The sequence below is a fragment of the Anastrepha ludens genome, chromosome 5, assembly GCF_028408465.1.
Source record: "Anastrepha ludens isolate Willacy chromosome 5, idAnaLude1.1, whole genome shotgun sequence".
NCBI lineage: Eukaryota > Metazoa > Arthropoda > Insecta > Diptera > Tephritidae > Anastrepha > Anastrepha ludens.
The window spans coordinates 48,519,360-48,538,637 of record NC_071501.1 but is presented as its reverse complement, the minus strand read 5'-3'; the positions used below and the strand labels follow the sequence as shown (position 1 = coordinate 48,538,637).

At 35.9% G+C, this 19,278-nt stretch overlaps 4 protein-coding genes across 6 annotated transcripts; 2 read left to right on the top strand and 2 right to left on the bottom strand.

The window, feature by feature from the left end:
- Window positions 1-2,583: 2,583 nt before the first annotated feature.
- On the bottom strand, window positions 2,584-7,959 carry LOC128863569 (protein pigeon). Of its 3 annotated transcripts, none has more exons than XR_008454614.1 (9): window positions 7,770-7,959; window positions 7,284-7,712; window positions 6,912-7,225; window positions 5,645-6,850; window positions 5,340-5,572; window positions 5,067-5,281; window positions 4,765-4,989; window positions 4,074-4,283; window positions 2,584-3,040 (listed from the first exon to the last, which is right to left on the bottom strand). XR_008454614.1 is itself a non-coding variant. In XM_054102792.1 (9 exons), the coding sequence occupies exons 1-8, from the start codon at window positions 7,831-7,833 to the stop codon at window positions 4,473-4,475; spliced, it is 2,805 nt and encodes a 934-aa protein (XP_053958767.1). In that variant the 5' UTR covers window positions 7,834-7,959; the 3' UTR covers window positions 4,193-4,283; window positions 4,451-4,472. The 3 variants fall into 3 exon arrangements, 2 of the variants coding, with proteins under 2 accessions (XP_053958766.1, XP_053958767.1); XM_054102792.1 differs by lacking the exon at window positions 2,584-3,040 and adding an exon at window positions 4,451-4,591 and having other exon boundaries at window positions 4,193-4,283; XM_054102791.1 differs by having other exon boundaries at window positions 2,584-4,283.
- A 1,792-nt stretch (window positions 7,960-9,751) lies between these two features.
- Window positions 9,752-10,438, bottom strand: LOC128863411 (bis(5'-nucleosyl)-tetraphosphatase [asymmetrical]). The gene is made up of 2 exons (XM_054102545.1): window positions 10,179-10,438; window positions 9,752-10,105 (listed from the first exon to the last, which is right to left on the bottom strand). Exons 1-2 carry the CDS (start codon window positions 10,349-10,351, stop codon window positions 9,859-9,861), a joined length of 420 nt encoding a protein of 139 aa, XP_053958520.1. The 5' UTR covers window positions 10,352-10,438; the 3' UTR covers window positions 9,752-9,858.
- An 845-nt stretch (window positions 10,439-11,283) lies between these two features.
- Window positions 11,284-13,714, top strand: LOC128863874 (uncharacterized). Its single transcript, XM_054103254.1, has 3 exons — window positions 11,284-13,049; window positions 13,162-13,321; window positions 13,420-13,714. The coding sequence occupies exons 1-2, from the start codon at window positions 11,379-11,381 to the stop codon at window positions 13,255-13,257; spliced, it is 1,767 nt and encodes a 588-aa protein (XP_053959229.1). The 5' UTR covers window positions 11,284-11,378; the 3' UTR covers window positions 13,258-13,321; window positions 13,420-13,714.
- A 1,981-nt stretch (window positions 13,715-15,695) lies between these two features.
- Window positions 15,696-17,300, top strand: LOC128864285 (uncharacterized). Its single transcript, XM_054103881.1, has 2 exons — window positions 15,696-16,088; window positions 16,392-17,300. The coding sequence occupies exons 1-2, from the start codon at window positions 15,857-15,859 to the stop codon at window positions 17,159-17,161; spliced, it is 1,002 nt and encodes a 333-aa protein (XP_053959856.1). The 5' UTR covers window positions 15,696-15,856; the 3' UTR covers window positions 17,162-17,300.
- The last annotated feature ends 1,978 nt before the right edge of the window (window positions 17,301-19,278 follow it).

The following is a 19,278-nucleotide window of genomic DNA, read 5'->3' as shown; positions in this document are numbered from 1 at the left end:
TAAAGTAAATTACTGTAGGAATACCCCAGACACTTTATTTTCTAATTACTTACCAGTTACAATATAAATCGAAAAACAATTCACAAAAGTTTTGACGAAGCCCGAATTGTTAAAAAATATGCTTTTACAAATATCAGTGCTCCTACCAAAGCGCATTTATTAAAGGTGGTGGCACTAGACCAACAATAATATTTTGTGCGTTTGATTGTCACGGCAAAGTATTGGAAAAGTAGAAAACGAAAAATTAATTCGCCTTGTTTTATTCTGTGCTGGCAGCCACATGGGCACAGCGAGAGAAAAAAACAAATCAGTTGATTTACCAACACCACCTTTAATAGATTCGCCTTGACTCCTACTAAAACTCAAAAAATCAATGCGAAGCCTTCGAGGAAAAAGAGATAAATGAGCGCGCATTTTATTAAATCTGATCACAGCAAACATATTCAAGCGCCAGTACCGTTACGGCTCCGTACTCGCATATACTCGTATGGTTGCCAACTCTTTGTTCTTAAATATTTTTCAACGGCTGTATGTACTGATATGTTTACAGTGTTGAGAAAAATTTCTCCTGTGATGTTTTGGATTTTAATATCTGAATAATTTAATTCACTTCAATTTCAAATTTGTATATATTGATTTATTCAACTGTGTTCGAAATAATAACAGTGGCACGTAAGTTGGATTTCAATCGAAGAAAAAAAAACGGTGTAGGTCATTTTTAGTTTTATTCTTTATTTTGTTTAATTCGTCCATATTCCAGCTTGCAAAGAGTATGAGTAAGTTTGGTAATAAAGTTAATGTTTCCTTCAAAATAATAAAAATGTGTGAAATTAAAAGTTTCAGCTGTGACAATTAATAGCAGTATTTAGTATTAACAACTATAGGAAATTAATTCATTACAATGTAACAATTAATGGCTTAAATTTTTAATACTTTGTCGAATGACAGCTGCGCCTCTCCTCGGCATAGAATCAACCAAACGCTTGCATTTCTCGGGAGGAATGGATTTCCATGCTTTCTTCCCAACACTCCACAACTGCTTCGTATTTGAAGCATTTTCTTTCACTACTACTTCCTAGACCTCTGCCCAATGGGGTTAAGATCAGGGGACTGAGCCGGACAGTCCATGACCTCAACTCCATTTGCAACAAACCAATTGTTTGCCAACTTGCTGGTATGCTTAGGGTCGTTGTCTTGTTGATAGGCCCATTTCGGTGGCATCTTCCATTCTGCGTGTGGTAGCATAGTCGACTCCATTATTTCTGCGTACAATTTGGCATCCATGTTCTCTTTGATCCGCAGATAGTGGTCCTCTGCCATAGTAAGAGAAGCATTCCCACACATTGATTATGCCACCTCCATGTTAGATCGTTCGAGAAAAATATCTGGGATCAAAAGAAGCATTTTCTGGCCTTAATAAATACTCTCAGCATCCTCTCGAACCAAATAAAACAATTCTTCTTTCATCGGATCATAAAATATAACGCTATTTTTCGACTGGCCAGTGCATGCGCTCTTCGGCAAATTTAATTCTGGCTTGCACATGCCGGGGTTGGAGTAAAGTCACCCTGTTTGGGTTTCTGCCGAAAAGTTTAGCTGCGATCAACTTCTTTCTACTAAGGTTTAACTCATCCTTAATTTTTTTTTTTTAGGTATAAAAAAGCTTCTCTCGAGCTAAAGCCACAACTTTCCTTAACTCTGCCCTTGAAACAGCTTCCTTTCGTCTTCTTGTTTCGGTATTTGGTGTCCATTTTTTGCCATTCGCTATCATTTTGGCTGAACATCCGAGAAAATCCTCGGTAAACTTGTAAGGTTTGCCTGCGGCGAATAACTTTTTAATGAGTTCTCGATTTTCTTTCGAACAGTGTTTAGCACGTCCCATTTTTGCAAATTATTTTATCAAAAATTATTAATTTATATAAATACAGATAATACCATTTGAAATTAGTAAAAATGTTCACGCTTCACTCACGTCACTTCAAAAAGAATGACTACTTCAATTTCACGCTATTTTTAATCATAGTAAAAAGCAACTGTGTAGCACAACAGCTAAAGGGACTTCATGAATGTGACAACTGAATCATCAACTTATTTAAATAATAAGTGCAATTTAAGTGTAAAAAAATTATGACTAAAATTTTCATAGACCACTGCTATTATTTCGAACAGTTGTATATATGAAATAATGATTGGATCATATATAAAGAGTGGTTAAGTTTGAGGGGCCGGTGTTGATTTTGAATAAAATTGCGGCCAAATGCGGTAATTCTGCTTATTAACGAATCCACTGAGGTGAAAATGTGCCTCATCACTGAAGATGATTTTCTTCACGAAGTGCGCGATATGCATTTTGATTTGAACGCCCGTTTTCATAATAAGCCTGAATAACTTCAACGCGTTGCTCGATTGTGTATCTTTCCATGATTCGAATTGAGTTAGTCTGAAATTGAAAAATGTCAAATGAAATGTAGAAAAAAAGTTGACGTTTAGGTGTGGTTCACATTCAACATCGGCCCTTGAAATTACCCTTTATTTGCAAGATTTGACCTTTATAAGTTGATACTAATTTAGAATACGAGTATATTCTTGTAATGTCATTTTTAGATTTTATTAAATAAGTAACGAGATATGAAGTAATTTAACAAGATTTGAAAATTAAGTGAAAAATAAATAGAAAAAAATGTAATACATTATTAATGAATTTAATTTTTTTAAGGACTACAAAGTTTCAATATAATATCCAGCTATTAAAAAAATGTGTGCTTACTTTTCTACTTAGTTCTTCTTGCTGTTTTATACAATTTAAAAATAAGTAGTTGAACTTTTTTCCAATGAAATAAAGTATACCCAACAGATATCACGATAAATCTGAATCTGTCCTGGCAAAGAGTAAATAGTTAGGTATATTCTCTCTTGTTTGATATCGATATGAATATCATGGAGTGTGATATTCAAAAAAAAATGTTTGTTAAGATCAGTCCTTTGAAACCTTAAAGTACTTTGAGTACTGAGCATGCAACCCGTGCATATGAAGTTTTTCCTGGATAACAAATGGTTGATTTTAGTCACACGGTGTTATTCAATATAATTTATAGGGTTTAGGGTAGTCAGAATTGTCGAAAAATTAGATTTTTTTGCATTTTCTTAAAGTATAATATCTTAAAAATATTGTGTGAAAATTTGAAGTGAATCCGACAAATACTTTTCGAGTTATTCAACGATTAACAAAGGGCGCTCGGGCTCGGGCAAAATTTTAAATGCGTTTTCTCAAATCTATATTTTTTGAACTGGTGATCACTGTAACTTAAAAACCACTTGGTAGATTTCAATAAAATTTATACTGCTTTTGAAAAACATAAAAAATCGTGCCTGATCGAAGGATATTTTTTTCCAAAAATTTCGATTTTTTCAAACAATTAATTGTCGGTTTTTTTCGCGAAAATCTGAAAAATATTTCCTGAGGCCGCTATATTGTTAATTTTGACAAAAAAAAAGCTTCGATCAGGCTCAAGATTATCTATTAATAAATTTCTATAATTTCTCTTGTCCGGTTGATTTTAGATGAATCTCCAAAGACTTGTGATGATCACCGCAAGAGACTTCTGGAGAAATGGGCTCCACACAAACATTATTAGAGCTAGACGAAGACGACCGATGATTACGCTACACTGACTGGGCAAAGGTACTGCTACAACAACAACAACAATTAATAATTAATTTTTTTTTTTGAAGTTTTGCTATAGCCAAGTCGAAATATGATTTATTAATGCTATGTTTTTATTTTTTAAAATAAAGCAATTGACTAACAAAACAATTTATTGAAAATCATCATTTTTTCGGACCTCTGACTACCCCAACCCCTTATACAAAAGGATTTCAATAATACACAAACAAATTATTCTTCAATACAAATTACCTTACATATCTAACTGGTATGGTGTAACAACAAAAACATACAAACATATATATACAAAATACTGGTAATTGAAATGAAATACTCGTACATAATTCAATACAATTTTTAAGCCTCATTTTAAACTATTGGCTTTATACTTAAGTTCTATGGCACATGCCTGAATGCTTTTCCGGTACAAAAAGATGTAGTAAGCCTCAAATACTCATACACATATTAAATGGAACGCACTACTCTTTAGTATTAATTCTTTCCATTGAGGAGATCGTGGTTTCTATTAGTAAATTGTAGTCCAGCTCGTTAAGGTTGGCTTTGGCGGTAAGTAGATCCAAAAATGAATCTAATGGCGACAACGTATCGGCAGCGACATCTAAAATGTAATAAAAGTATCATGCGATAATTACTTTGACAGTGAGATCTTTTTCACAAAAACACAAGAACAAAGTTTATTCTATAATAAAACAAACAGTTCAACTTTTAAGACACAAACAAAAATATGTGCATTGGATTCTATTAACCCGTACCCTTTATGCTTACCCTGATTGTTTATATAATAAGTTTAAGGTTTTAAATATGTGAAGCCCAACAACAATAAACCAATGATAATTATTAAAGCAAGGATTGATGCAAAAACCATATTGAACCCCGAAAATGAGAGAGCCTTTTCGTTATGAAAGTCTGGCAGAGGAATGAGCAAAATGAAAGAATGAATAAAAATAAATGACAGTAAAACTAATTAAATAAATGAAAGTAAAACTAATTAAATAAATGATAGTAAGACTAATTAAATAAATGAATGTCTAATAAAATTGAGTGCTTTGTTATTATTTTGAAACGCTTTAGGAACTAACCACTTCTCAATGATGTGCGGTTCTGCGTGTTGACATTTACACCAGTGCTGGTGGCACGCTGTTGCACTGGCTGCCCAGATAATATATTAGCTGCATGCTCGCGTCCACGTATCATCAAACTCTCGGGATGTGACCAGTTCTTCAGTAAACGCTGAGCTCGAGATTTTGGAAGCGCGGATAGCAAGGAAAGTTTCTTTTCAACTCCGTCTACGGTATCGTCAATACCTATTAAGTAAATTGTTTTATAGCAAGTAAGACTATAATAAATATTTGATTTCTAATGTTTCTAAATGTTTATTTACCGTTAACAATTGTTTTCATGACATCGACCTGCAATTCAAATACGTGATTCTCCACATACTGCAAAAACATCTCAAATGTTAAAGCGCGATAACCCAGGTAAGTAAAGAATGAAGCGAAGCCTTGTGGCAATGGGAAAGCTATGGAATCCACCGCTAAACAATAGCGCTCCAGAATTAGGAATAGTGAATATTGTTGACCGTTGGTCATTTGGTCACTAAATATTAAAGGAAAACGTGATTTCATGTGTTAAACTAAACGCAAATGGCACTTACATTAATTGAAAACCACGCGCTGTTTCATTGCGCGCATCCAGACCCGCCGCGCGACATACAAGTGAGCAAAGTGCGCGTGACAATTCTAGCTGAGAGCTCACGTATTGCGTGGCGACGGCGTGTACGTGAGCAGGAGCCTGCGAACGCTCAAAAAATGTTTCTTTTAGCCAACGAAATCCCGTATTGGGCTTAGCTGAATGTTTGACCAAATGTACGCTTAACTCACGCATATTCTGTAAACCAAAAATAGGTTAATAAAATATATGTATGTATGAATAATATTTATAGCTGAAGCAAGCACTTGCCACGGATATAACATGTTCCTGTTTTGTAGCAGTGCACGTCTCGATCTCAATAAAAGGTAGAACTTCGTTGCAGCTACGTCTATTAGATGTAGAAAAATCGCTAAGACTGTTGCCTCCAATTCCACTAGGCGTTAGTGGTGTTGTGCAACGCGATAGCGCTTCTGGTTGATAGCATGACAGCGAAAACATAAGTTTCTCGCTCACCTGCTCTGAATTGAAGCGGCGTTTTTCCTTTTGGCCAGCTTCGTTCAAATGCTCCCACAAGCGTGTCCAAATATCTGAATGATACGGTGATAAACGCTGATGCGGAGATAATAGCATCATGCTCGTGTTATATAGACTTTCATGCGACAAGCCTACGTTAATATCTGCCACCCGAGCCTGAATTGGGCGTGACGGATCAGCTGTGGTAAGGGGTAGAAATCGGGCAAGCGATGCAGCGTCAGCCGACAGACCACGCAGGGTGGCAGCATAACTGCCCGCCACCAAAGCTTCTTTGAGCAAAGCTACTGTATCCAAAGATAGCGGTCTTTCCATTATGATACTAAGCAATTCCGCGAGCACATCCATATCATTGGAATGCAGAAGAAAGTAATGAATAATACTGAGACGGTTATCGACGGATGTGTCGTTGCGAAAAGCTTCAATCAAATGTACTCGAGGTACATTGAGTGAGACCAAGTCGAGCGTAGCAACATCATATGCCAAAGAACCCCATTTCTGGCACGATACGAGTTGAGTCAGTGGATTGCGATTATGCGCCGGACAGACTATATGGCAACATGGCTCGTGGGTCGAACCCACATCAAGCAAATGTACGAACAAGTCCGGCTGAAAAACTAGCAAATGATGGGAACCATGTAACGCGAATGTTGGTTTCAGTAGACGAGCCTTTTCCCACGGTACACCGGGCATTACACAGTGTACAACGCATCCATGATGTAGAAGTGTTACTGAATAGGCGAAGTGCACATTAACCTTTTGAGAGGTATCCGCACCATCTGCAGGTGTGTCGTCTACATTTTTCGGCTGTATAGGTTGATACAGGTAATAGTGGCACACAAAAAGCATACCGGAGCCATTAGTCAATATAATTAGATTCAGCGAGGAATCGTGCACTCTTAAGGGAACCGCATCGTCTTCATAAACAGGTTCACCCTCGAATGAGCCTTGGGGCAATTTTGGCAAATTTAGTGGGATATTAAGCTGGAATAAATGAAAGCAAATAAAGAACATAATTTAAATATTTAAAAATTGTAGAACATACCACCGTCTCTGTGGGTAATTTCTCATTAAACTGAAAAGCCGATAGTGTGGGACTTAATTCATTTTCTTTGGTTTTCTCAGTTTCATCGCGTTCCATAAGGCTCAAACTTTTTGCTTTAGGCTTTAGGTGAATATAATATAATGCCTGGTTATCCGAGTCCCACTGAGACCAACTGAAATTCTTAGCAATAGTCTCTGAAACAAGCATGCTGGTGTCCAAATACCAGTTATCTAAAAGTTCACCTTCCATTGAACTGTTTTGATTTGCTTCACTAACTTCACGCTGTTTTAGGTTGCAGACAAATTGCTTAATTGCTGTTGAGAATAAATGTTGGTAAGTTATAACCTTCAAAAATTGTTCACCAATACTTACAAGTCTCATGAATAAGTAGCAGAAACTTCTCTTGACTAGGTTGCTTTTCCGCAACTTTTTCTGTTCGCCATAAAAATTGCGCCATTACTTGCCTATATGTTGGGATATCGAGTAAAGGCTTAGCAGAACCATTGGTGGACCGTGTTTCAACAATGTGGGCTTGGTAAAGTGGACGGATCTCTCCATTGTCCACAGAACACGGTTTTTTCTCAACATATACCAATAAAGTACCACTGCTATTGGTGGTAGCCTGTATTATTTCGAGACATACTTTCTCAAAACGATGTAATATGCGCAACGTCTTTGCATTAGCGTTAAAAAGTCCAATGCATGACTCCCGCACTTCAACATTTAAATCCTCAAAAATCCAAGAAGTTAGCATAGACCCATCGCGTTCCTGTCCAAGTATGCGCCATTCAACTGCTTTTTCTAAACATTTTTCAATTTAGTGGTTGAGATATGTAATGGATATCTACATTGACATACCTTTGAATCCTTGCGCTGCCAAGAGACCACAAAAATTAGCAGCTAAATTTTCTTGTCTCAGCATTTTTATTTATTTTACACTCGAACTTTTAGGATATTTTCAATACCATTTCAAGAAAATATATGACAGGAAATCAATAGCTCATTCGGACGGTGATTGCTTCGTGGTACGTTTTGTTTACATCTCCTAAGCAGTGCTGCCGGCTTAACCAATTTCAAACCAAAGTTATGATGGTTACCAAAGTTGCCACTGAAATTTTAACAATTTCATAGTTATTAACAATTCACAATTTTACAGGTTATCATGAAATAAGAATAAATATCGCGGTGGCAAAAAATGTTGCAAACGCCATTGGACTTGTATCACTTTGAACAATCTATCCGCTCCGCCAGGCTTCTCTTTTTTGAGTGCGAAAAATTGAATTGTTTAGTACTTGTTTATGGAATTGCGGTTGCCCCTATTGAATAGATTTGTTTGTGCGTCCCATACGATTGGGCCCTGGTCCGAAATCCCCTGTAGGCATGAAGCAACAAATGATAGACAAGGTTTTTTCTAATAGCGGTCCTTCCTCGGCTGGTATTGACTAAGCTCCGAGTGAATTTATGCCATGGAGAAGCAATTTGGAGGAGCAGCTCGGCCAAATACCCAACAATCAATATGTGAGCCCACTATACATAGTTATCTAGTGAAAGTACCATGATAATACCTTTCATTACTTAAAAAGACACGTATCCGAGTACACTAAGAATGAAATTTTTCAAACTCAGACTAAACCGCTACAGAGTCTCCAAAATGGCTTATATCAGAGTATATCTTAAGGTTAACTGTGTTTTAAAGAATTTTTGAAGAGAAAAAGCAGGACCCAAAGTCATCAACAAAACAAATAATAATCGTCCTAGAATGCAATCTTGCGGTACCCACGATGTCACCACAAAAGGTTGAAAAAATATATTAGCAAATGTTAACCTAGAGCACGTTTAAGCAAGCATTGTTTTGCTCTGCCCAATCCAAGCATATATTGCCTCTTCCGATGCAATTTTATTCCCATTTAGTATCAAGATGTTAGTTCCTTCGACGACTGATCCGTTTTTTTTTCTATTCTTCTCAGTATTCTTCATTTGCAGTTGTGCGTTCGGAATCAGGTTTAATAATCCACTGCCCGATTTCAGATTGGGAGACTTGCTGCAATGGTTCTACTTACCGCACAAAGTTGCATTGCACCATCAGCAATCTGTAATCATAACTCCGAAAGAGGAATGATATCGTCCCAAACCCAGTGAAACGTTTTTCAAACAGTTTTTGAAACGATGACTGAATTGAAGTTGCAGTAACACATCCCATGCACTATTTCAAAAGCATATTGAGTTTTTCAGATCAATATTTCTCAGAGACTCATCGAAAGTTTCTCCACAAGCAATAGTGCGACATAAGAGGAATTTTTTATATTATAATTCAATTTAGTAAGTCTTATAACATTTTGATCCATGGGCTGTAGCAGCGTAAATTTTCTCTTTGCCATTATGAGGGCACACCACGCAATACTGTCATTTCGTCAGCAAATGAATTATACCGTCTAATTCCCCTAAATTCATTCAGCTGATTCAATTAAAAAAATGGCCTCCCCGAGCTTTACTTTAAAAAATATTACATAAAAAGAGGCAAAGAAAAATACAAAACAAAAAATGTTGCAAGAGGTAAAAATTTTCTCATGTCGCAAGTACTAAAATGAAAAAAAAGTTGTATCGTAAGTATCGAGTTTCTACTGTAGTAAAATGCAAGATTAAATATTTTCTCAAGTTGCAATATTTCCATATTTACACACAAAATATTGATATTTACTATCCAGGGCGATGTATATTTTTCTCAAGTCGCAATACCTATATACAGAAATATTAAAAATTTGGAAGGTTTTTAGTATTTGTAAAATTCTAAAAAACCTTCGTGTCAATCTGGCCGGAAAAAAAATTAAAATAAAAAACTGTTTTGGAGGGTTCGTGCTAATCGCTTATAGGGTATTTCTGTTACATATTGTATTTTGCTTTGCTTTAGGCCTATAAAATACATACAACAGTCAAATCGAGGAAATTTTTATAGCCCTAGTATGAATTCGTGAAACTCTTCAATCATTTCCTGGTTTTCTTTATAACCAATAATATCTTTTGCGGCATCTTTCGGTAGCCACATCATTTCAGTGTGCTCATCGGATAATTTCGGTTCTTGGGCGGGATTTTTTAATTGAGCTAGCCAATAGACAACTACTTTTGGCTTCCCTTTTACTGTGTAGTTCAGTACTTTAGATTTATTCTTAAAAATTATTAAATCTTCCTCTGAATATCTGCAAAAAGCCAATAAATATATATGTATGTTCAATTATTATTATAGCTAAAAATATATCATAGAGCACTTGCCCGGCTTCTTCTTTAGTCTCCCGTAAAGCTGTTGTTAAGTCGTCTTCGCCTGGATCGACGTGACCCTTAGGTGAACTCCAATGGAAATCGCCATAAGATGCGCGTAATAACAGATACTCAATCTGTTGAGCAACCCGCCGAAATATTACCAAGCCTGCAGCACGTCTAGCCATTGGAATGGTTAAGTGGTCAAAATGGAAATTGTAAAAGTGAATGTTTTGGGAAATACAGCGGCAAGAAAACGTAAACAAGAACAGCTGATTGCCCAATAAGAGTTCGTTCGGAATATTTTGTAATAGCTATGTTCGCGTACCACACATAGTTGTATTCAATAATAAAATTAGCCATCAATGTAAATCCAGAGCGTAAGTGAAAACTCTTTCTTAATGAGCTGTAAGTAACAAAGTAAGTGAACGAAACGTTTGTGTTCACTTGTAAAAACTGATAGAAGAAGACAAAGTAACCGAGTTTGTGTAAGCATTTTTGTATTCTCCAAAAAAATTAGCATAATATAAATCATTAGAAAACTTATTATTATTACATAAAATACCATCATAATGATAATTGAAATAATAAAATTTAGATCGTTGGTAATAGTTAGGAAATCGGTGTTATCACCACACCTTCATTATAATGACGCAAAGTCATTAAGTAATATCAGTACACACTTAATGGTAATTTTCAAGTGCTGTAAATGGAGTGAAAATTCATACATTCAACGCAAGCTAAGTTTTGAGGAAATGGATGCTGACACGACCACTTTTAGTTAGCATAAATCCGTGTATTTCGTTGACTTAATAAATCTCGTCCAAACCTGGTACACATTAGATTGTCTTCCGTTAGATCTGACATAAACATTATTTAGATCCTAGTCTCGGTCTTTCATATATATAATTTTTGCGTCACCTACTCCGATTAGCAGTGCGATGTCTGTCATATACAGAAAACATAATTCGTACAATTTAGTTGGCTGCACGAGGAAGATTTTGATCTCTTTTCAAGCATGTGAGCACTTTATGCAAGTGAAGGTCTGCGCTAAAAACTATTTATAAAAACATTTCTTTGGGTTGCCCTGTGCAACATATGACTGCAGAGCGAATCCTTAAGATGAATTCGCCCAAAGTTACTTCTTGCGCGTGTTCGGTTTGTTAAGTTATTTACGGAATTACATAAAACAGAAAAATAAAGGTTTTATTAATTATGATAAACACATTCCTACGTTCAAAATGCGTTTCTTTGTTAAAAGAACGCCAGATCTCTCAGATCGAAAGAGTTGTACATCGGTTAGCCTCTTTTACGGCACGACACATCTTGCAAGAAACCTCCGATGAGGCCGGTACTTTACTCACACGTTTCGCGAAGCATGTTGCGTTGGAATTGCAAAACCATGCTCCAATTGTTCCCACAGTGATAAGGTATGCCGATTATTTTCCTATAACTGACACGCGCTACTTGCAGAAGGAATTGACTGGAATATCACCAGACCAATTACCAGCATTAATTGTTTTCGCATTCACATATCGACCCAGCGCTGATCCTAATAAATACGCTACTTTACTGAATGAGTTGGATGCCACAGCAATAAAATTACTTCCTAAAATGGATCTTGACACCATATTAAGAACTTTATATGCCTTCCTCTATCTCATGCCTAATTGGATAGTGCGAATTGATTTTTATAACGCGGCGATGGAGCGTATACTGGCAAAGGAAATTTCCGAGAACTTGTCTAAGGAACGATTTGTTCAAATATGCTTCTATTTGGGTTTAGAGAAAAACCGTGGAGCACAAAATGGCGAATTATTTTATAAATTGCTAAATACGCGTTTAGATGCATATCTTCCTGTATTAAGTACACTAGATTTGGTTATGGTTGCCAATGCCGCTTTCAAAACATCTACTCGTATAGAAAGCAATGCATATAACCAACGCTTAATAGAAGAAGTACTTAAACTCTCCCCCAATGAACCCAGCAACGACGCACTTCTAGTAACTTTAGTCAAAGCATTGCGTCTACAGCGCGTATATTCGGAAGAAGTTTTTGAATATTTGAAAGAATACTGTAGTGAAGATATCATTGCAAAGCTACAAACCCGTGGCTGTACTCATTTGTTTGCCTATTTTGCCGATAATCTTTGGGATGAGCAATGCACTATAGAACCATTGGTGAAACATTGTTTACGACGCCTGGTCCCATCGCAAAAGTTCGATATGGTTAGTGAGCACATGCGTGGCAAAGATCTTGCTAAATTTTTATGGTGTTGCGCACAACTTAACTGCAAAATACCAGCTAGTGATCTTAAACGGATTGAGTCAATCCTCCTGGATAAAGTCGATCAGAACGAGTTTAGATATTTTGTGGACCAATTGGTGGAAAGCTGTCTTTCGTTGTGGATATTAGGACACAAGTCGTTCGATCTAATTGAGGCAGCTGTGAACATAAAATTGCGATCACAATTTAGTAATAAGAATTACCAAAGGGATCTGCCTAAAGTCGAAAGTCGTTTTCAAGTTCTTCTTACATCTATTGCCATAGAGGAACCGACGTGGAGGTTTAAAAATTTGAAAACACCTACATTACAAAACTTCGATACACCCGCACCGTCGTATTTACTAAAGAACCGTAGCGATTTGGAGAAAATAACAAACAAAATTGGCGAATCCCCTATTGTTGATTTTGCTAAACTTGTTTGCCCTATTAATGGAATAAACATACCTAGCATATTAGTGAGTTATAAGGAACCAGCTAATACAAAGATGTTTGTTGAATTTCTTTCCGAAGACCAAGAGCTGAAATTTAGCAAATCTCCCGTTGGGCTAATGCGACTTAAGATTCGTTTATTAAAAGCGATGGGATACAAGGTTACTACCGTAAGTAGTTACAAATTTGAAGTATGAAAAAGCATTTATTCTTATATGTATACGTATATATGTATGGGCAATATACAATAATCTTTTTTAAATTCTGTTTCTTTATATGTAGTTGGCAGCAGATGACTATGACGAAAATAATTTAGAATATTTGTTATCCAATGTCGAGGCCGATGATGTTCCCAAGGCTCAATCAATAAAAGTGTAAACGCTAAACGATTTTGTGATGTTCATGTGTTGCTTAACACTCAGAGAAATATGTGTACATATAGGTATTGTAATTGTAAATATGGAAAATAAATACTAAAATAGATTTGAGTATAATTTACTGTTTATTAAAAAAGTATTAAATAGTTTTTTTTTTCTGCAGGCGGACCTCAGTCAAGTCAGAATATCTATTGTGGAAGTATAGAAAGAAAATAGTAGCTTTCAAGCTTTGGAACAATCTGATGAACTTTATCAAGGAGTTACTTGCAACTTGGTGCAAGACATTCTAATAGAGGCGTGAAATTATTTCTTTCTCATGTTCATCTTTATTTTTTAAATAATTCTATTTGTTGCTTTGCAAATTGGTTTTATTACCCTTTTTTTCTTATATTCAAAAATTGCAATATTTTATATATTTCTTCAAAAACGAGCATAAAAGATTCGCATTTTGTTTATGATCTGAACCACGACTGATTTGAAGAGAGAAAAAGAAAACGTGTGCATGAGCGGGAACAATTCAGTTGACGAATCCCTTCTGACGTGGGAGCAGAAGTTACTCTTACAGTTTTGCTTCGTAGGACCAAACCTTGTAATCTATAATTCTTTAGGATCCCAATCATTGACCATTGAAACACGGTTTGTGTGTAGGATGTCCTCTGCTTGGCTGTTGTTTGCTAGATTATACACAGCTGAGTATTTGTGATATTAACACTGACTGAAAAATTTTTAATTTTACAGAAGCGAGATTTGTTCCATTATCAGAAGCGATTGTTATAGACTTTTTCGGGTTTTGGTATGATGCCCGTCAAGAAGGAACACTGTTACTGTTATACCGCTGCACCTGCGTACTAAATATTTTGTTCCCACGACAGTCGGTTCTTATTACCGGAATAATACTTAGATCAATTATGAATCGACTAAAACTTGTGAACCTAATGTTTTCTCCTTAGTATAGCGGGAACATAACCGTCGAACATAATATGCTCAGTGGACAGTGTGGGAAGGCCTACTTTGGATCCTTGAGGTACGCCTGCTTAAACTTTTTAAATATAAGCTGCGATCCGTAAAGTAGCTCTGAACTATTCTGATGATGTAGCGTGGCGCATTTAATTTTATGAAAGTAGAATTCTTTTTTGACAAAATGTGCTACTGCGCAGTACTCTTTTTCCCACCGCACCATCTTTTATTCTCAACAGCTTCTGATGCTAGGTCTACAATGCACTCTAAAAACGTCTATTGTTGAATGGGACTTTATGAAATCAAACTGGTATGTTGGTAGGAGAATACCCTTGTCTTCAGCGAATGACGTAAGTTGCAGACGATTATCTCAAATAACTTTCCTAGTATGTCTAGCAGGCATATTGGGCGGTAGCACCTAGCTCGTTTCCCTTGGAATCATGGATTTAAATTATTAGTAATTTTCCGCTCACAAGCTGTACAATATGCATTGACATTAGTTTATTTCAGCCAATTGAAGATATGAAGCTACTTCTCCTTAAACTTTCGTTTTACTACAATTTTGCTAGCAGTTTCAGCACTGGAAAATAAAAATATAAAAAAAGACAGACTAATAATACGTTCACATATAAGTAGATGATCTACTTTTTCGCGCTTAACTCAAATAATTAATTAATTAAAAAGTGCGATTTCACATACAACATTTCTCTCCCAAAAGCTGAGATTATAAAATAATCCTAGATAATAACGATACTTTTTGACATACAACCATGTGTTTCTGTGTTATCGATAATTATTATTACGAATGTAAGGACAAACATCAAAATAAAAACTAAGTGAAATAGATGCCGGCAAAGAAAACAGGTCTTTCAACATAATTCTAAAAAAATATTTGTTAAATATTATTAATTACGGATTCATTTTACAGAAAAAAGCGCGTGTCCATAAACGTTTTGTCCTCTTATTATAAAATGTAATATAAAATTTCCCATGTGTATTGCTGCCATAATTTTTTGTAACCTCAGTAAACGTCGCATACGGATTTCCTCCAACTGTATATTATTAGCAGCCAATTGCGCAATTAATTAAACTATTCCTCCTCGTTGTATTTTCTTCATATCGTTAATAATAATTAAAGAAACCAAAAACACCGAAATATTCCACCAAAATAATTTCTATGAAGAGAAACCTCTCAACACAGTATTGACAGTTGATTGTCAATTTTGCAGTAAATCTGTCATATGTGAACGGGTTGATTAATTTGGTGGATTTATAGGGGATTAATGCATATGTGAACGTACTTTAACACTAACATTTCATTTTCACTTTCCACTTCAACTTGAATAGAAACAGCAACAGTATCACTACCGTTGCCAGTTTTGGCTTATATATAATATAAAATAATAGCGAATGTAAGTAGAAATTTTGTTTGTTTGTTTTGTTATTTCACCTTGTTTTATTATAAAGGATTGCAATTTTAGTAACTCTTTTGGGAAGACGCCCCCTCCAGTATTCAATTCGCCTCGATTGTGCGTATGCAATCGAACTGAATTTGAATGCGGAGAGAAAATTGTGTCGATTACGAGTGTGCGAAATACGAATTAATTTAAAAGGAAGAAAAGGTTTGAATTATTAAAAAAAAAATGCCAAAAGCTACCAGGTGTCGCGCTCGCGGTTGTTTAAGTGATGTGAATGTTCGTTATTTCTCTTTCCCGAAAAATGCGCGATTATTGCAATTGTGGAGGGACAATTTGAGGATCCCGCCTTCAACGCACATGCCGGTGCATAATGCATTTCTATGTATTAAGCACTTCGAGGATAACGCTGTGGGTCCAAAATATCTAAAAAAAGGAGCAATTCCCACCCGTAACTTGGGTAAGTAAATACATTTGCTATTGCGTCTGCATATATGTACATGCATAAGCTGATGTTCGTGTGCATGGATGTTGGATTCAATTAGAATTTCACGTCAAAATAGAAAACAGAGAAGTGATTTATTTATCTCAAACAATTTGTGGCGCCATTCGAATGGACACGGCGAACGAAAAAAATAAATCAGTTGGCCTACTGCTGCCACCTTTAATAAATCTGCTTTGATTGTATATGTGTACATATATGCGATCTTTAGTAATTGACACAAATATTTTTTGTAAAAATAAAACAAAAATTTTTTATTAGGGTACGATGATGATCCCCCAAACATGTGGACAGAGAAAAAAAAGAAACGGAGCTGCTGTATTGAGAGCTGCGTTTCCAAGGAGAAAGCTATTCTGTATGCGTTTCCTAAGAACGAAGATGCTCGTAAGCGTTGGGCCTTGGCTTGCAACGTGAAAGTGTCAAAAACTGACAGGGTTTTTGTTTGTCAACGCCATTTTGAACCCAAATTAGTAAGAAAATATAAACTTTTGAAAGGGGCTTTTCCTTGTTTAAGATTAGATCCAGTTAATAGGAGTCGGTCAGCTAGTGCTGGCTCTGATTGGGTTAGCCCACCCATCACCGAAACATATAGTACGGTAGCTAAGGAAGAAGATTTGGATCTAGAAGAGTTTGAACAATGTTCCACATTAGAGGAAAAAAGTCAGGTTAGTTATAGGATTGAGATCTGCCGGGAATTTGAATCCACAAGCCCTACCGAAGGATTTGCTCAGTCTACTCCCTATCACAGCAACACGGCTAAATTAAATAAACGAATAGAAGAACTTGAAAAGGAAAATAATGACCTTAAAAATAAATATTCAGATTTGTTGAAACGTGCGATAATTGCGGGAGAAAGTTGCAGCAGCGATGCGCTAACTTTTGCGGAAATGATTGTCAGTACCGAAAAAGATTGGTATAATGAGGACGAAAAGGCATTAGCACAACAATTAAACTATATATCCCCTAAAGCATATTCTTTTATGCGCGACGATTTAGGGTTTTGTTTACCTGACAAATCGTCAGACTTGTGAACCTGAATTCAGGGTGTCGCATTCAGGTGATATGTTACCGTCCGCTTTTCGCAAGATATGCTCATACTGGTAGTACTCGCAATGTAATGTTGCCAATTATAAAGCAAGAACCCCAATTGCAATATCTGACGAGTGTTAAGATCATCGCATAAAGCCACTCGACTGTTTAATATAAGTACTTCTCTTCGAATATGCAAAATGGCTATTACGACAAGAAAAAAACCAAGTTAGGTGTCAGGAATGTGAAGATAAATTAAAAAAGTTGCCGTATGTTGTAGGCCAGGGTCCAACAAAGTGAGAAACCCGGTTCCTTCGACTTCTTCTTCTTCTTGATTAACGCGATTTTGGCCGAGTTTAACAATGTGCGCCAGTCATTTCTTTCTCGTGCTAACCGGCGCCAGTTGGACGTACCAATTGAAGCCTACGCAGAGGAGACCTTCCTCTTCCTCTGCTACCACCAGCTGGTACCGCATCGAATACTTTTAGAGCCGGAACGTTTGTATCCATTCGGATGATAAGACCCAGCAAGTGAAGCCGTTGGATTTTTATTCGCTGCGCTCAGTCTACGTCGTCGTAAAGCTCATTTGGCCCATTGTTTCATCGCGTGCGATACTCACCGACCGTGTAAAGGTCTGAAAATCTTCCTCAGAAACGTTCTCTCAAACACTACAAGGGGCCCCTTATCAGATATTGTCATCGTCCAAGCTTCTTCGCCATACGTTAGGATAGGCATGAAGAGAGCCTTGTAGAGTGCTAGTTGTGTTCGTCGAGAGAGGACTTTACTACTCAATTACCTACTTAATCCAAAGTAGCATTTGCTGGCAAGAGATATTCTCCGTTGGATTTCATGGCTGACATTGGCTGGTTCCTAGATACACGAAGTGTCTTACAACCTCGAAATCGTAACTATCAACAGTGACGGGGGTGCACAGTTCCTTAGGGTAAGTGAAACCAACTTTTTTTTTATGGTTTATATACTATGTATTTATTTACCTGAGCCTAGATTTTTAAAACACTTGGCTTTGCATTTAATGGTGATGGATTGAGAAGTGTTTAAAAAATCAGGTAAATTACATTGACGTAATCGATGTCAATATCGAAGTCGTGTGAGAAATTGTCATTGAATGGGAGTCAATTTCGCAATTCGAGCTTAAAAACCATTTTTTTATTATATACATTTATTTAATTTGTTTCTATTTATTTTTTATTTCATTTCAGGAAATTTTTATCTCATGACAATAATAAAAATAAATAAAAAAATATTACAATACATTTCACTAATGGGCATTAGCATAAATTTAAATAATAAATAAATTTGCCAATTCCATAATTAGCCTGATTTGTGTTAGAAACAAATCAAATTAATATTTTCATAGACACAGCAAGATGGCATATGGCACACATGGGACAGCGCGCACTTGCCACACCAACAATATGGCTATTCGCTAAAAAAGCTCAGGGAATCCAGCGCACATTCATACCTACAACATTGTGCCCAAAAGTGTGAATCATTAAGCGTCAAGAACATTTTTTTTATAATTTACTTGTACAGCTTTTTAGGTGTTTTCTATGAAGTAGTATATAATTTATTTATTTATTTATTCATGTTTAACAAAATTCAGAACAGACATTTAAGATATATATTCAGAATGAAATTACAAATTAACAATATTTAAAATAAAAAAGTGTAGTAAAATTAGATTATCAACATAAGAAACCATTAAATTGCTAAAAATATATACAAGTTACAATTGAATTGTAACGAATTTAATAATTATGAAACTAAAATAACAAATATATTAGGCATTATTTTGATTTCTTACATAGAAAGTAATTTTTTAATTGCATTTGAAATAGTTGTTTGGCTCTAGAAAAGTCTAAATCCAAAAGGGTGGAGACATAATTGTCTGACGTTCTAATTGACACTATATAATGCCCGAAAAATCCTTCAACAGCGAAAATTTCTGCAAGGAACATGAAACTGTACTCTTTCTAGAAGGACCGGGCAGTCAATTTTGCCTTTAATGAGATCAAAGATAAAAAGTAAAGTCACTGAAAAGTACCTCTGTCGCTTAATGGAAAGAGACTCATCAAACGACAGGGGGACTTGTATGATG

What these genes read in the sequence shown, in the direction of transcription:
- LOC128863569 (XM_054102791.1), bottom strand. Translation starts at nt 7,833, where the DNA reads ATGCTGAGACAAGAAAATTTAGCTGCTAATTTTTGTGGTCTCTTGGCA. An exon ending in AGGAACATGTTATATCCGTG is followed by an intron (nt 5,573 to 5,644) that starts GCAAGTGCTTGC and finishes TTTGGTTTACAG; the next exon opens with AATATGCGTGAGTTAAGCGT. An exon ending in CATGAAAACAATTGTTAACG is followed by an intron (nt 4,990 to 5,066) that starts GTAAATAAACAT and finishes TTTACTTAATAG; the next exon opens with GTATTGACGATACCGTAGAC.
- LOC128863411 (XM_054102545.1), bottom strand. Translation starts at nt 10,351, where the DNA reads ATGGCTAGACGTGCTGCAGGCTTGGTAATATTTCGGCGGGTTGCTCAA. An exon ending in GAGACTAAAGAAGAAGCCGG is followed by an intron (nt 10,106 to 10,178) that starts GCAAGTGCTCTA and finishes GGCTTTTTGCAG; the next exon opens with ATATTCAGAGGAAGATTTAA.
- LOC128863874 (XM_054103254.1), top strand. Translation starts at nt 11,379, where the DNA reads ATGATAAACACATTCCTACGTTCAAAATGCGTTTCTTTGTTAAAAGAA. An exon ending in TGGGATACAAGGTTACTACC is followed by an intron (nt 13,050 to 13,161) that starts GTAAGTAGTTAC and finishes CTTTATATGTAG; the next exon opens with TTGGCAGCAGATGACTATGA.
- LOC128864285 (XM_054103881.1), top strand. Translation starts at nt 15,857, where the DNA reads ATGCCAAAAGCTACCAGGTGTCGCGCTCGCGGTTGTTTAAGTGATGTG. An exon ending in AATTCCCACCCGTAACTTGG is followed by an intron (nt 16,089 to 16,391) that starts GTAAGTAAATAC and finishes ATTTTTTATTAG; the next exon opens with GGTACGATGATGATCCCCCA.